Source organism: Ranitomeya imitator, chromosome 6, assembly GCF_032444005.1.
Source record: "Ranitomeya imitator isolate aRanImi1 chromosome 6, aRanImi1.pri, whole genome shotgun sequence".
In the NCBI taxonomy this organism is placed as follows: domain Eukaryota; kingdom Metazoa; phylum Chordata; class Amphibia; order Anura; family Dendrobatidae; genus Ranitomeya; species Ranitomeya imitator.
In genome coordinates this window covers 65,052,671-65,070,079 of record NC_091287.1, presented here as the reverse complement: position 1 = coordinate 65,070,079, position 17,409 = coordinate 65,052,671, and the positions used below count along the sequence as shown (strand labels likewise).

Sequence of the window (17,409 nt, the reverse complement as noted above, 5' to 3'; positions counted from 1 at the left end):
GTGGAGTAGTCCTCGTGGGGCAGAGTTTTCCAAGGCTAATCATCCCACAAACGGTGTTACTCTCCTGCGAGTAACAGCGTCACCACTGGCTCTTTGTAAATCTCGGCCTCCGTAATACGCAGAATGCCGGCTGTGCGCTCCCCACCTTTATCGGTGCATTGCACATTCCCAGGAAGGCAGCGGGGATGGAAGACACAGCCGGACGTGAGATTTTCAGAGCCCAATGTAATGACTGGCTGAGTTGTGTGTCACCCCTGCACCCCTTAGCATTCGCAGGGTACCACTAAAGACGGGGCGAGTACCGCATATATGAGTTAATAAAAAGAGTCCTTGTGCTGGAGTATCTGCCAGAGAATAATGTTATAAAAAGTTTCTCTTGAATATTAGCCATATAACGCTTCATCTTCCCTCCTGTAAAGTGAAGGTTTTTCAGCAGTTTGTAACAATTTAGCTGAACATGAGAGGCGAGGGCCAACAGAGGGGCCACATGGTCAACTTTCCATTGCAGTCTACAAAAGAGATTAGGAATATTCTCCAAAAGTGTGCTCAGTAAGTAGTGGGTTAACGGAAATCTGTCAGCAGGTTTTTTGCAGAGAAAACTGTGATTTTATCAAAATTACACCAAACAGCCCAGTAAGTGACAACATTGGAATACAGGGTCTGTGCCCCTACATTATGCTGCTCCCTGATTACATAGCAAAAACCTGCTGCCAGATTCACTTTATTAGGTATCAAAAGACAGGTGTCCTACGTAATATGCGATTCATCAATTTACAATAATAAAACAAACACTTCTAAGTTCACAACACTTACTGTGGGCTTCACCAAAAGTTGACCCATTACTGCAAACATCCGAGAAAGGCCAACAGGTGTACACACTGTGAAGTGAAATAACCAAGTAATAGTTAGAAAAGTAAAACAAAATATTACATTTATATTGATAACATCAGAAATCATCAGGTTTTACAAAAGTTACACATAACTTCTAAGAAACTAGATTGTTAAAAATTGCAAATTTAGAAATATCCCAAAGAACAATATCATTACTTACAGAGTAAGAGGAGGCATCCCATGAGTGAGATACAGGAATATAAGTAGGGGAGATAAAATTCCCAGAGATCTAAAGGGATTTGAAAAAAAAAAATAGTACAAGTAAATGGAGTTGTAATCTACTTTTCAAGCATTATCGATCATCAGGACATTAGTACACCTCTAGTCTACCCTGGTAGAAGAATGGATGGTTCCCCACCGATCTGGTACGGAGGACAGCAATTCTGTATTTGGGTCATAATATATTCCAGATATACAGGAAATGGGAAATAAATCACTTCGACATGATTGACTGTAAATCACTCAGAATATAGACTGTGAAATGAAATGAAACACTTTTCCATCTCAAAGAATATAACCAAGACCAACCTGAGAAAAGTGCAGCACGTGGGCCACATCTAGCCCCTTCGCTGTCCCACAGGCTGCACCACACAGCCGTTCTCCCCCTCTCACCGCCTCAATTTCACTGGTATCTGCATCCTCAAGATGTAGATAGCGGGAAGTACAATGGTTAAACAGGAAGCCATAGGCGCTCTCATCTACTATTCACTCCTTTGCAACTGACTCCGCGCAGCAGGCGCCATGACTGCACCAGATCACACCTGCTGCCGCACCTGCACGAGATCACGCCTGCTGCCGCACCTGCACGAGATCACGCCTGCTGCCGCGCCTGCACGAGGTCACGCCTGCTGCGCAGAGCTTCAACTGGCACACAGAAAAGAATGGAACAGCGAACCAGGGATAATGGGGTGAAGCAGCATTTTTGTTTTTAGGTCATTCACTTGCTGCGTGTGTGCGAGGATTGTAGGGGCATCCTACTGCGTGTGCGCGAGGATTGTAGGGGCATCTTACTGCGTGTGTGCAAGGACTGTAGGGGCATCTTACTGCGTGTGTGCGAGGACTGTAGGGGCATCTTACTGTGTGTGTTCGAGGATTGCAGGGGCATCTTACTGCGTGTGTGCGAGGATTGCAGGGGCATCCTACTGCGTGTGTGGGAGGATTGTAGGGGCATCCTACTGCATGTGTGCGAGGATTGTAGAGGCATCTTACTGCGTGTGTGTTCGAGGATTGCAGGGGCATCATACTGAGTGTGTGGGAGGATTGTAGAGGCATCCTACTGCATGTGTGCGAGGATTGTAGGGGCATCCTACTGCGTGTGTGCGAGGATTGTAGGGGCATCCTACTGCGTGTGTGCGAGCACTGTAGGGGCATCCTACTGAGTCTGTGGGAGGATTGTAGGGGCATCCTACTGCGTGTGTGGGAGGATTGTAGGGGCATCCTACTGTGTGTGAGAGGACTGTAGGGGCATCCTACTGTGTGTGAGAGGACTGTAGGGGCATCCTACTGCGTGTGTGGGAGGACTGTAGGAACATCCTACTGCGTGTGTGCGAGGATTGTAGGGGCATCCTACTGAGTCTGAGAGGATTGTAGGGGCATCCTACTGCATGTGTGGGAGGATTGTAGGAGCATCTTACTGCGTGTGTGAGAGGACTGTAGGGGCATCCTACTGCGTGTGTGGGAGGATTGTAGGAGCATCTTACTGCGTGTGTGCGAGGATTGTAGGGGCATCCTGAGTCTGTGTGAGGATTGTAGGGGCATCCTACTGCGTGTGTGGGAGGATTGTAGGAGCATCTTACTGCGTGTGTGGGAGGATTGTAGGGGCATCCTACTGCGTGTGTGGGAGGATTGTAGGGGCATCCTACTGTGTGGGAGAGAGGACTGTAGGGGCATCCTACTGCGTGTGTGGGAGGATTGTAGGGGCATCCTACTGTATGTGAGAGAGGACTGTAGGGGCATCCTACTGCATGTGTGGGAGGATTGTAGGGGCATCATACTGCGTGTGAGAGGACTGTAGGGGCATCCTACAGCGTGTGTGCGAGGATTGTAGGGGCAGCCTACTGTGTGAGAGAGGACTGTAGGGGCATCCTACTGCATGTGTGGGAGGATCGTAGGAGCATCTTACTGCGTGTGTGCGAGGATTGTAGGGGCATCCTACTGCATGTGTGCAAAGATTGTAGGGGCATCTTACTGCGTGTGTGCGAGGATTGTAGGGGCATCCTACTGAGTCTGTGCGAGGATTGTAGGGGCATCCTACTGAGTCTGTGGGAGGATTGTAGGGGCATCCTACTGCATGTGTGGGAGGATTGTAGGAGCATCTTACTGCGTGTGTGCGAGGATTGTAGGGGCATCCTACTGAGTCTGTGGAAGGATTGTAGGGGCATCCTACTGCGTGTGTGCGAGGATTGTAAGGGCATCCTACTGAGTCTGTGGAAGGATTGTAGGGGCATCCTACTGTGTGAGAGGACTGTAGGGGCATCCTACTGCGTGTGTGGGAGGATTGTAGGAGCATCTTACTGCGTGTGTTGCAGGATTGCAGGGGCATCCTACTATATGTGAGAGGATTGTAGGGGCATCCTACTGCGCGTGTGGGTCGATTGTAGGGGCATCCTACTGTGTGTGTGAGAGGACTGTAGGGGCATCCTACTGTGCGTGAGAGGATTGTAGGGGCATCCTACTGAGTCTGTGGGGGGATTCTAGGGGCATCCTACTGTGTGTGAGAGAGGACTGTAGGGGCATCCTACTGAGTCTGTGGGAGGATTGTAGGGGCATCCTACTGAGTCTGTGGGGGGATTCTAGGGGCATCCTACTGTGTGAGAGAGAGGACTGTAGGGGCATCCTACTGAGTCTGTGGGAGGATTGTAGGGGCATCCTACTGTGTGTGTGCGCGAGTATTGTAGGGGCATCCTACTGCATGTGTGGGAGGATTGTAGGTGCATCCTACTGTGTGTGAGAGAGGACTGTAGGGGCATCCTACTGCATGTGTGCGAGGATTGTAGGGGCGTCCTACTGCGTGTGTGGGAGGATTGTAGAGGCATCCTACTGCGTGTGTGCGATGATTGTAAGGGCATCCTACTGCGTGTGTGGAAGGACTGTAGGAGCATCCTACTGCGTGTGTGGGAGGATTGTAGGGGCATCCTACTGCGTGTGCGCGAGGATTGTAGGGGCATCCTACTGCGTGTGTGCCAGGATTGTAGGGGCATCCTACTGCGTGTGTGCAAGGATTGTAGGGGCATCCTACTGCGTGTGTGAGGATTGTAAGGGCATCCTACTGCATGTGTGGGAGGATCGTAGGAGCATCCTACTGCGTGTGTGCGAGGATTGTAGGGGCATCTTACTGCGTGTGTGCGAACATTGTAGGGGCATCTTACTGCGTGTGTGTGAGGATTGTAGAGGCATCCTACTGGGTCTGTGGGAGGATTGTAGGGGCATCCTACTGCATGTGTGGGAGGATTGTAGAAGCATCTTACTGTGTGTGTGCGAGGTTTGTAGGGGCATCCTACTGTGTGTGTGCGAGGATTGTAGGGGCATCCTGAGTCTGTGTGAGGATTGTAGGGGCATCCTACTGCGTGTGTGGGAGGATTGTAGGAGCATCTTACTGCGTGTGTGGGAGGATTGTAGGGGCATCCTACTGCGTGTGTGGGAGGATTGTAGGGGCATCCTACTGCGTGTGTGGGAGGATTGTAGGGGCATCCTACTGTGTGGGATGATTGTAGGGGCATCCTACTGTGTGGGAGAGAGGACAGTAGGGGCATCCTACTGCATGTGTGGGAGGATTGTAGGTGTATCCTACTGTGTCTGAAAGAGGACTGTAGGGGCATCCTACTGCGTGTGTGGGAGGATTGTAGGGGCATCCTACTGTATGTGAGAGGACTGTAGGGGCATCCTACTGCATGTGTGGGAGGATTGTAGGGGCATCATACTGCGTGTGAGAGGACTGTAGGGGCATCCTACAGCGTGTGTGCGAGGATTGTAGGGGCAGCCTACTGTGTGAGAGAGGACTGTAGGGGCATCCTACTGCATGTGTGGGAGGATTGTAGGGGATCCTACTGCGTGTGTGCGAGGATTGTAGGGGCATCCTACTGTGTGAGAGAGGACTGTAGGGGCATCCTACTGCATGTGTGGGAGGATCGTAGGAGCATCTTACTGCGTGTGTGCGAGGATTGTAGGGGCATCTTACTGCGTGTGTGCGAGGATTGTAGGGGCATCCTACTGAGTCTGTGCGAGGACTGTAGGGGCATCCTACTGCATGTGTGGGAGGATCGTAGGAGCATCCTACTGCATGTGTGCAAAGATTGTAGGGGCATCTTACTGCGTGTGTGCGAGGATTGTAGGGGCATCCTACTGAGTCTGTGCGAGGATTGTAGGGGCATCCTACTGAGTCTGTGGGAGGATTGTAGGGGCATCCTACTGCATGTGTGGGAGGATTGTAGGAGCATCTTACTGCGTGTGTGCGAGGATTGTAGGGGCATCCTACTGAGTCTGTGGAAGGATTGTAGGGGCATCCTACTGCGTGTGTGCGAGGATTGTAAGGGCATCCTACTGTGTGAGAGGACTGTAGGGGCATCCTACTGCGTGTGTGGGAGGATTGTAGGAGCATCTTACTGCGTGTGTTGCAGGATTGCAGGGGCATCCTACTATATGTGAGAGGATTGTAGGGGCATCCTACTGCGCGTGTGGGTCGATTGTAGGGGCATCCTACTGTGTGTGTGAGAGGACTGTAGGGGCATCCTACTGTGCGTGAGAGGATTGTAGGGGCATCCTACTGAGTCTGTGGGGGGATTCTAGGGGCATCCTACTGTGTGTGAGAGAGGACTGTAGGGGCATCCTACTGAGTCTGTGGGAGGATTGTAGGGGCATCCTACTGAGTCTGTGGGGGGATTCTAGGGGCATCCTACTGTGTGTGAGAGAGGACTGTAGGGGCATCCTACTGAGTCTGTGGGAGGATTGTAGGGGCATCCTACTGTGTGTGTGCGCGAGTATTGTAGGGGCATCCTACTGCATGTGTGGGAGGATTGTAGGTGCATCCTACTGTGTGTGAGAGAGGACTGTAGGGGCATCCTACTGCGTGTGTGGGAGGATTGTAGGAGCATCTTACTGTGTGTGTGCGAGGATTGTAGGGGCATCCTACTGAGTCTGTGGAAGGATTGTAGGGGCATCCTACTGCGTGTGTGCGAGGATTGTAAGGGCATCCTACTGAGTCTGTGGAAGGATTGTAGGGGCATCCTACTGCGTGTGTGCGAGGATTGTAGGGGCATCCTACTGTGTGAGAGGACTGTAGGGGCATCCTACTGCGTGTGTGGGAGGATTGTAGGAGCATCTTACTGCGTGTGTTGCAGGATTGCAGGGGCATCCTACTATATGTGAGAGGATTGTAGGGGCATCCTACTGCGCGTGTGGGTCGATTGTAGGGGCATCCTACTGTGTGTGTGAGAGGACTGTAGGGGCATCCTACTGTGCGTGAGAGGATTGTAGGGGCATCCTACTGAGTCTGTGGGGGGATTCTAGGGGCATCCTACTGTGTGTGAGAGAGGACTGTAGGGGCATCCTACTGAGTCTGTGGGAGGATTGTAGGGGCATCCTACTGAGTCTGTGGGGGGATTCTAGGGGCATCCTACTGTGTGTGAGAGAGGACTGTAGGGGCATCCTACTGTATGTGTGGGAGGATCGTAGGAGCATCTTACTGCGTGTGTGCGAGGATTGTAGGGGCATCCTACTGCATGTGTGGGAGGATTGTAGGTGCATCCTACTGTGTGTGAGAGAGGACTGTAGGGGCATCCTACTGCGTGTGTGGGAGGATTGTAGGAGCATCTTACTGTGTGTGTGTGCGAGGATTGTAGGGGCACCCTACTGAGTCTGTGGAAGGATTGTAGGGGCATCCTACTGCGTGTGTGCGAGGATTGTAAGGGCATCCTACTGAGTCTGTGGAAGGATTGTAGGGGCATCCTACTGCGTGTGTGCGAGGATTGTAGGGGCATCCTACTGTGTGAGAGGACTGTAGGGGCATCCTACTGCGTGTGTGGGAGGATTGTAGGAGCATCTTACTGCGTGTGTTGCAGGATTGCAGGGGCATCCTACTATATGTGAGAGGATTGTAGGGGCATCCTACTGCGCGTGTGGGTCGATTGTAGGGGCATCCTACTGTGTGTGTGAGAGGACTGTAGGGGCATCCTACTGTGCGTGAGAGGATTGTAGGGGCATCCTACTGAGTCTGTGGGGGGATTCTAGGGGCATCCTACTGTGTGTGAGAGAGGACTGTAGGGGCATCCTACTGAGTCTGTGGGAGGATTGTAGGGGCATCGTACTGTGTGTGTGCGCGAGTATTGTAGGGGCATCCTACTGCATGTGTGGGAGGATTGTAGGTGCATCCTACTGTGTGTGAGAGAGGACTGTAGGGGCATCCTACTGCGTGTGTGTGAGGATTGTAGGGGCATCCTACTGTGTGTGAGAGAGGATTGTAGGGGCAGCTCTGGGGATAACATACTGTATATGGGGAGCTGTTGATCAAGGTACAAGGTCTGAATAGCAGGAGCAGCATGAGTTATTGCTTTTTTTCAAACAGCAGTAAAGAATACGGTCTTCATTAGTCACTACTGATAAGAATACAGATTACAATGAGGCTTAGTGTAACATTATTAGCAGTAGCAGCTAATCAACATTTAGTTCTGCTCAATATTAAGAAATGAAATTATTAAGATAACTTGATTAATATTAATATTGAGCAGAATTGGCCTATTGGTTTCACCCTCCACATCAGTCATGGTCACTCGAGTCCCCTTGGGAAAATTAATTGCCCACCCCTGAACAAAAAGGTGTGAGGATATGCCATCACTTTATTATCAGTAGCGAACGGACCTCTTGTGCTGCCTGATCCTACTATCCACCCCCAAAAAAACATTTCACTCTCCGCCTTCTATTAAAATCAGATACAGCTTTAGTTGGGACCAAACCCGAATGTCAGGGATGTCGGCTGTGCGAAAGGTATCTAATGTATGAAGCTGTAATAAAGGGGATGTCGGCTTTCCTGACATGGTCGTTTAGAAACTAACTGAATCCTTAAACATTAATTCTAGAGAACCGAGCATGGTAATGTTTCTCCATCATTCTTCCTGGTAACCCATAAGGATAGAATTAACAACAAGGCATTGCTGCTTCTTCGCCAATAATTTGTGCCCATCTGACAAGGTGACTTAACAGTTGGTTGGTCAACATATTTGTACGCTTCCAGGAGGAACAACAGAGGAACGGCACAACACAAAGCTCTAAGGAACGAAGAGAACGTGTCAGAAGAGCCGGCAGGTCCTGCTTCATATATACACACCGGGAAGAAACTTACCATATAATGACTCCATGCTTGCTGAGCTATTATCAATCAGGGCAGATGCCACCCACACAATGCCAAAAATAAGCAGGGCCAGAAGAATGAGCATGACGACTGTCTCCAATATGCGAGCTTTGATGCCCTTTGGGGAAAAAAACAAAATTGACACTAAGTGATAGGCATATCCATTAAGCTTAAAAAGGAACATTTTTAAAGTTTTGAAGGCACAGACAGATTAGCCTGGAAGTGCATGGGGGACGTGCTGGCGAACTCTGAGTGCACTGACACACCCCCAATGCACTTTCAAGCTAATTTGCATTTGGCTTCAAAGCTCAATTTCTCAGCTCTGGCTCATCAGATTACTACAAGATTGGTATCATATTTGTTATTGCATCAGCAGCTGAACATCCGTAAGATTCAGTAGAAAAACCATTCTAACTCATTCCAGAGGCACAAACACAGGATCGCCCATGGGGGCTTGTCAAAAAGACTGAAACATACGAGCAAACGTGAATAAAAATAATGGAACAAATGAACAATATAAACGCTGATCATTCCCGAGCCGGGGTCCCAAAGTCAGTGAACACGTTACCTTCCTGCTCACGGGTCACGTGTAGATACTTGGTAGTCACGTGAACAGTGAGAAATCTGGCGTTTTATAAAGCAAACTCGTGCATCCGATATGACTTCTTCACACCTTTAGGTGATGAATATGAAAATACGACGCCAGATTTTACTGACCAATATTCTCAAAAATGGGAAAAAAATGAAGTTCTACCGATAACGTCATCATTGTGCAAAGCCATTTTTCTTTTAAAAAAAAAAAAAAAAAAAATGGATTGTACTTCTGATTCTCATACCCGAGAAAGTAGATTAGCAAATTATATCTGTGATTCCAATCAAGCGAATGGACGGCACTGGCAAAGTGCCAAGCAGTGGCATCGGGCCAGAAATCAGGCACGGCGCAGGTAGGGTGAGGTAATGCCTGAGAAATGCCGCTCTAAGCAAATGGACTGGTGCATCAGGCCCTGAAGACCGCAGGGCCCCCATGTGGACAGAAACAACACTGCAAGTCCTTTGCAAAGCTCTTAGAATCTTTCTTCTTTACATAGACTGTGCAATAGGTCATTGAGATGAATGGTCTGGCCCGATCTGTCATAATCCGCGGGGGTTTGGGCTCCACAGCCGGACCCCTACTGACCAGAAAATGGTCACTTATTCCATGGATAGGTGGTAACTTTAAAATATGGGAACGGCCCTCATCCCTTTAAAAACCAGACATTACTGTATCACTGCAGTATCAGTACGTTTGTTATTTAGACTGGTTGTCATTTTTCTAATTAAATTTAGGAATTTCTGTAGGTTTCCTTAGAGGAGGAGTTCTGTGAATAGTAACTTGCTGATGGGTCAGTAAAGATTTGTTTTCTATTATGAAATGACATAAGTGAGCGCCATGCTTTATTTATATGAAATTAAAATTCACTGCACCCCTTAAAGTAAGAATGTGTTTCTATCGGATATTTAACCACCTCGCACCCCCTGTGGGAATTGTTGCTGAACTGATGTGGATAAGTCGCCTGTTTTGCCATTTCTGCTCAGTGGGAATGTCCCTTAAAAAGTGTATCAGTCACCAGATTTTTCCTCTCCCCTTAGAGAGCAGCATGATATATGGGCAGAGACCCCAATTCCAGCAATTTATTACTCACTTTGCAGTTTGCTAATATTTTCATTAAAACCTGTTTTATTGGCAATAGATTTAGCAGATCTCTGAATCCGAAGCTCTGTATAACCCACCCACAACACGGATTGGCAGCTTTCTGCCTATGCAGTGTGCACTGAAAGAAACCGCCAATCTGTGGTGAGGGCGGAGTTATACAGACCTCATGAATATGGAGCACGTTTAAGAGTCCTATAGTAATAAAAATCACCGTTTTACCAGCAAATTATCAAAACAACAACAAACCGCCCAGTATGATAAATTGCTGGAATCAGGGTCTCTGCCCCTACATTATGCTGCTCTTGGATTAGGCAGCGAAAACCTGGTGACAGATTCTCTATAAGAGTGCATCAAAAGTTACAAGCCCAATCAATTGTAGAAACTTGGGATCTGTTTGGAAAAGACATGGAACCTATTCTTACAAACGAAGACAAGTACATTTTTGAAAGACTAGCCCCGAAGGTGCCCACCTTTGCCTAGCATATCAGACGCCTGCAGAAAACCATACGTAAAAGACAAGGAAACGCATAAAATTTGTAATATAAGCAATCCTTTACAAAGCCCATGTGTGTGACATCTCTCATATCCAGAGCGGAATATGGTAGAAGCAGAACGGAGGAAGGAATAGAATAAAGCCTTACGTCTCAGCCGCATAGAGGAGCGCAGACAAAACGCTGCCATCATGTGGATGCAGGTCTGAGTGGCATCAGAAGCAAAGAATAAGAGCAAATTACACCCTGACAGGCTTCCATAAATCACACTGTTAACACGCTCTTCTGTTACATATTGCAGCGCTCGACCTTCAGACGGGAAGTTTTGAAGTCAGCGGAAATCCTTGATGAGGTTAACAACCCTATTATAGACACCTGCCTGCAATTGATTTTACTTACTGCTCACTGCGGCTTCAAGATGTATTGGGTATGTACGAGGGGCGATCCAAAAGTAATGATAATCGGTTATTTCTATTGCACACAGAAATTAAAATAAAATGTTTTCTTTTTTCTTAGGAACCCACTAGTCCAGGAAAAAAAAATTACTTAAATAGACCACGATTCCCAGGAGCTACATTCATTTGAATATGAACTGCCGAGGAGTGAACATCAAAATGGAAAAAAACTAGCTCAGAGCTGTCATCAAATACCTCTGCTTGACAAAAATGACTACCAAAGACATACACAGCGACTTGGTGGAAACATTGGGGGACTCTTCTCCTCCATATTCCACAGTTGCACGCTGGGCCAAGGAATTTAAGCTGGGAAGAACATCGACGGAAAATGAACATCGTGAAGGACGCCCATCCACGTCCCTCAATGAAGAAAACGTGAAGAAAGTTGAAGAAGTTGTATTGGCAGATCGAAGAGTGACTATCAGGCCTGTAGCTGAGGTCCCAGGGATCTCATATGGCAGTATTCAAAGAATCCTTGCAAAAGAATTGCATATGAGAAAGGTCTCCGCGCGTTGGGTGCCAAAAATGTTAACCGACGAGCAAAAGAAGAAACGAGTTGACATTTCAATAGCAAATCTCGAAAAGTTCCAAGCAGACAAGGAAAATTTTTTGTCACGTTTTTTGACCATGGACAAGACCTGGATCCACCACTTTGATCCCGAAACTAAACATCAATCGATGACATGGAAACGAGCCGACGAACCGATGCCGAAGAAATTCAAAGTGTCAAGCTCAGCAGGGAAGGGAATGGCGTCCGTTTTTTGGGACGATGAAGGAATTATTATGGTGGACTATTTGGAGAAGGGAGCCACTATTACGGGCTCCTACTACGCAGAACAAATAAGAAGATTGTGGGAGGCTATCAAAGAGAAAAGGCGCGGCAAACTGCGGGCTGGAGTGTTTCACCAAGATAACGCGCCGGCGCACAAAGCTGCTGTTGCCATGGCTACCATTCAAGAAGCGGGCTTTGAACTGGTGGAACACCCCCCCTATTCACCAGATCTAGCCCCCAGTGACTTCTTTCTCTTTCCTCAACTCAAGGAACACCTCCGGGGCAAGAAATTTGATGACAATAGCGATGTGATAACCGCTGTTGGGGATTTTTTTTGAGGGTCAAGATCAAGAATTTTTTTCTAAGGGAATTCTAAGTTTAGAAAAGAGATGGACTAAATGTATAGACTTGATAGGAGACTATGTAAAAAAATAAAAAAAATTTTTGACTATATTCATTGTGTTTAGTATTGATTATCATTACTTTTGGATCGCCCCTCGTAAGTACACATGCTGGAAGGATCACACAACACTGCTAAAAAGAATGGTAACCCTACAAGAGGGACTCGAATGTGTCTCGCAAGGTATTAGTGTAAAACACAGTATGCTAGAATGAATATAAACAAGGCAAAACGGAAAAAAGAGACAAATAAAGATGGCGGTACACTCAGAGGGGGAAACGCCTCCGGCATTATGCTGCAAGTCTCCTATTCTACCACCCCGCGATGGTGCTCGACTAGAGAGAAGGCAACAAAGCACCCTCACTTCAGTGTAAGGAGGACGTCGAGATGCCGGCCAGGACGGACAGGTATCACCCACCTGTCCTAGTCACAATAGGATGTGTGCCCAATACCGTACTCATATCCTGGAAGGCGCCGTTAACTTCTTCATGCACCAATAGGAGGGAGACACCAGAGAAACCAACAACTCAGAAGACAGTCAATGTCATGTTCAGAAACCAAGTCTTCGCAGAAGAAGCATATTGTCAGCAACAGTATTGTCATTTTATTCTGGTATGGCAAAGAGACCCCCCACATACCCCTCTGACATCAACAGACTTGAAGGGTTTGTGCCAAGCTTTAAAGTAATCCGCTATCCACTCATTGTCTGTAGGACTGTTGGAAACAGGGCAGCGCTGTACTCCTTATTCCGGCAGTCCCATAGAGAAGGATGGTGCACATGATCGTTCTCTGCTCCATTCAGATAGGGCACTTCATAGCCCTGAACTCATGATTGGTGGGATTCCCAGGGATGGAAACTTTAGCCATTGTGACGATACCCCGATCCACTTAAAAAGGTACTCTGTCCACACAGAGTGACAGCTCAAACCACAGACAGGCGATCGGTGCATTATGGCGGGGCCAATCCTTTAAATACACCTCCCCACCTGCTTGTTTTCCCTCAATCTCCACATCCTTCATCTTTGAGTGACAGGTCTGGCTTCATAAAGCCAGAGAAGGGAATAGACAGATGGAAGCCAAGAATGTGGGACGGTATAGTTAAAGGATTGAACCTGCCATGATGCACCGAGCGCCTGTGCTTGGTTTGAACAGTCAAATGTTTACATAGAGTGGCGGGTCCTTGCTGCCTGTTACGCGAGTAGGACATGGTACCAGGTACAGCTGCCCATATGGGCAACCAACTGTGCAACCAATGAAAAGGAACATGGCTCCTTCCTTGTGTTGATCAGTGGGGGATCAAGACGTCAGACCTCCATTGAACAAACATTTATCCCATAGAAAAGTCAATGTTTAAAGGAATTTATCCACCAGATAAGTGAAAAATGTCTGCTCACCGAGGGTCCCACAACTTTGTTTTTTTTATTTTGGTGTAAATGAACCAGTTCCACTTTCAATGTTGTAAGTCTCCCGTGATGTATGTAAGAGCCGTAGAGATAGTATGAGAGTGACATGGAGGACAGCAACCGGAAGGCAGCAGAATCCTTCAGTAATGTGGTCTTGGGCTTTTGGTCTCGAACTTCACACGATCATATCAGAAAAGATATATTCTATGCAAAAGAAAACAAAATGCCCATCTATCATCAATAGGTAAGGATCGGTTCTAAATGTATTTTTGCAAATCTCTCAAAGGGGTTGTCCAGGCTTATGAAATTGATAACTTGGACAAAACCTTAAAAAAGGATTGTGTCATTAGAGTCAAGCCGTCTGAACCACAGGCGAGACCATAGTTAGGTAGATTTTACTCTGAAACAAGTATATGTACGGCAAGATCTGGCAATCAACTGGAGCAGGGCATGAAGAAGGCAACCGTGGGCCCGACAGAATAGTCACGCCTCTACTTCTAGGTCATGGTCCCAGACTAGTCACGCCTCTGCTTCTAGGTCATGGTCCCAGACTAGTCACTCCTCTACTTCTAGGTCATGGTCCCAGACTAGTCACTCCTCTACTTCTAGGTCATGGTCCCAGACTAGTCACGCCTCTACTTATAGGTCATGGCCCCAGACTAGTCACGCCTCTACTTATAGGTCATGGCCCCAGACTAGTCACGCCTCTACTTATAGGTCATGGCCCCAGACTAGTCACGCCTCTACTTCTAGGTCATGGTCCCAGACTAGTCACGCCTCTACTTATAGGTCATGGCCCCAGACTAGTCACGCCTCTACTTATAGGTCATGGCCCCAGACTAGTCACGCCTCTACTTATAGGTCATGGCCCCAGACTAGTCACGCCTCTACTTATAGGTCATGGTCCCAGACTAGTCACGCCTCTACTTATAGGTCATGGTCCCAGACTAGTCACGCCTCTACTTATAGGTTATGGCCCCAGACTAGTCACGCCTCTACTTATAGGTCATGGCCCCAGACTAGTCACGCCTCTACTTATAGGTCATGGCCCCAGACTAGTCACGCCTCTACTTATAGGTCATGGTCCCAGACTAGTCACGCCTCTACTTATAGGTCATGGTCCCAGACTAGTCACGCCTCTACTTATAGGTCATGGTCCCAGACTAGTCACGCCTCTACTTATAGGTCATGGTCCCAGACTAGTCACGCCTCTACTTATAGGTCATGGTCCCAGACTAGTCACGCCTCTACTTATAGGTCATGGCCCCATAGTTAGGTAGATTTTACCGTGAAACAAGTGTATGTACGGCGAGATCTGGCAATCAACTGGAGCAGGGCATGAAGAAGGCAACCGTGGGCCCGACAGAATAGTCACGCCTCTACTTCTAGGTCATGGTCCCAGACTAGTCACGCCTCTACTTCTAGGTCATGGTCCCAGACTAGTCACGCCTCTACTTCTATGCCTCTACTTCTAGGTCATGGTTCCAGACTAGTCACACCTCTACCTCTAGGTCATGGTCCCAGACTAGTCACCCCTCTACTTCTAGGTCATGGTCCCAGACTAGTCACGCCTCTACTTCTACGCCTCTACTTCTAGGTCATGGTTCCAGACTAGTCACGCCTCTACTTCTAGGTCATGGTCCCAGACTAGTCACGCCTCTACTTCTAGGTCATGGTCCCAGACTAGTCACGCCTCTACTTCTAGGTCATGGTCCCAGACTAGTCACGCCTCTACTTATAGGTCCCGGTCATTTTAAGCTTTGGGTGCAGTTCCGCTCTAACACGGTGCATGCGTTACCCACTAGTGACAGTAAAGACATCATACATTACACAAGTTCTGGTACTATAGTCCAGGGGTCCCCAACTCCAGTCCTCAAGGCCCACCAACATGTCATGTTTTCAGGATTTCCTTAGTCTTGCCCAGGTAATAATTGCATCACCTGTGCAATGCAAAGGAAATCCTGAAAACATGACCTGTTGGTGGGCCTTGAGGACTGGAGTTGGGGACCCCTGCTATAGTCTGCAGAAAAGCATGAAACACAAAAAGTATGACTGAAAAAGTGTACAAAAAAAAAAAGGTGCTTTTTTTGTGGGTTTTTTTTTTTTTTATAGTATCACAGAGCAGAATCCCCAAGTGTAACAAAACATCACAAAAAGTGAAAAATACCAATTTCTCTCCAATAAAGCCATGTGTTTCCATGGTGATAAGCAAAGGGATCCTACAACGCTGAAACATCTTGACCCATTGTAAGGTAAGTAAACAGCACTTTATACATGATACCTCCGTCCATGTAGAAAGCCTGGGAAAAAGCTCGGAATTCATGGCACACTGAAAATAAATATCTCGGCCATTGTTCCTTTCCTATAGGAAAAAAAAAAAAATAGGAGGTCTCTTAGTAACATTAGGGTAAGGTTTGCTTAACGAGCCGTTTGGATTGCTAGACATTTTCCGTCATCCAGAGAAGATAAATGTAAGCCCTGAATGGGAATATGAAAATAAAAGGCAGGTGCTGCTTATTCTAAGGCAAGAACTGAGAGCAAACAGACATGTTCATCACCTGTCTCTGTTGCTTTAGCTGGCGATTAAATGATCGCTCTGAGGACGGGGCAATATTAGTCTGCATGTTCAGCTGTCAGGTCAAAAGGACTCGCGTCTCATTGATGCCATCGTCCTGCCATGTAGGATTATTCTCCACAAAGAGACACGACGTTAGAGAGTTGTCGCTGCCTTTTTAACCAGCGGATCTACATCCGTGCATTCTGCAGAGTTCTTATCAAACCGAACGAACACAATGATGAAAAATAATTGAAGAACAAGCGCAACAGAAAAGAGATTAACAGTCATTCCACAGCTTGGAAAATATATATCTTGGACATCACTTCACACAAACCCCCCCAAAATGGGTCAAACAAAATAGTTGGCACCCGCAACTCAATATTTGGTTGCACACGCTTTGACATTAATAACAGTAATCAATCGCTTCAACAAGCTCCTTACACTTCTCAACTGGAATTTTGGACGACTCTTGCAAACTGCTCCAGGTCTCATACTTGAAGGGCGCCTTCTCCCATCAGCAATATTAAGATCTCTCCAGAGGTGATCAATGGGATTTAGATCCGGACTCATTGCTGGCATCTTCAGAACTCTCCAGCACTTTCTATCCATTTCTGGGTGCTTCTTGAAGTATGTTTGAGGTCACTGTCCTGCTGGAAGACCCATGATTCAAACTTAGCTTTCTGGCACTGGGCACTACAGTGCGGCTCAAATTAAATTGGTTATATAGAGTGCACATTTACCAGTAGGACCTTAGTAGTTAATTTCTCTAGTAGCTCCCAGTTCTTCCCCTTCCTAATCCTCTTCTTCCTTACCTTACATTCTTCCATCCCTATTAGTATTAATTATATTGTTTTGTATTGTATTATAAAATCTTCAACAAAAATTCAGTTGGAAAAAAATTCCATTGGTAATCGTCAGATTTCATGATGCCTTGCACAGTCAAGGCACCCAGTGCCAGAGTCAGAAAAACAACCCCAACACATCTTTGAGCCTCCACCATATTTGATTGTAGGTACGGTGTTCTTTTCTTTGTAGGTCTGACTTCATTTTGGGGAAACAGTAGAATGGTGTGCTTTACCAGAAAGCTGTATCTAGATCTCATCTGTCCAAAAGACCCTTTCCCAGAAGGATTTTGAGCTTGCATACATGACTTAGGAACATTTTGGCAAACTCCAGTGTAGCTTTTCTCAGTCTAAGGCCGGCGTCACACTACCGTAGAATACAGACGAGTGCTATGCGAGAAAACATCGCACAGTACTCAGACCAGTGTTAATCTATGGGGCAGCTCACGTCACCTTTTTTTTCTCAGGCGTATTCGCATGTGTGTAAAATCGCATCATGCTGCGATTGTAAGCTTATAACATCCAAGTCTCGCCAGTGCAAACCTATGCGTGCGAGAAAAACT

General features: G+C 47.2%; 1 protein-coding gene across 1 annotated transcript in view; it reads right to left on the bottom strand.

The window, feature by feature from the left end:
* The window catches only part of LMBR1 (limb development membrane protein 1), a 163,990-nt gene that overhangs the window by 57,572 nt on the left and 89,009 nt on the right, over window positions 1-17,409 (bottom strand). The window contains exons 6-8 of the mRNA XM_069729727.1: window positions 8,225-8,351; window positions 1,052-1,120; window positions 814-878 (exon numbers count right to left, since the gene is read on the bottom strand). Coding sequence (XP_069585828.1) covers window positions 814-878; window positions 1,052-1,120; window positions 8,225-8,351 — 261 coding nt within the window. The remainder of the gene's footprint in view (window positions 1-813; window positions 879-1,051; window positions 1,121-8,224; window positions 8,352-17,409) is intronic.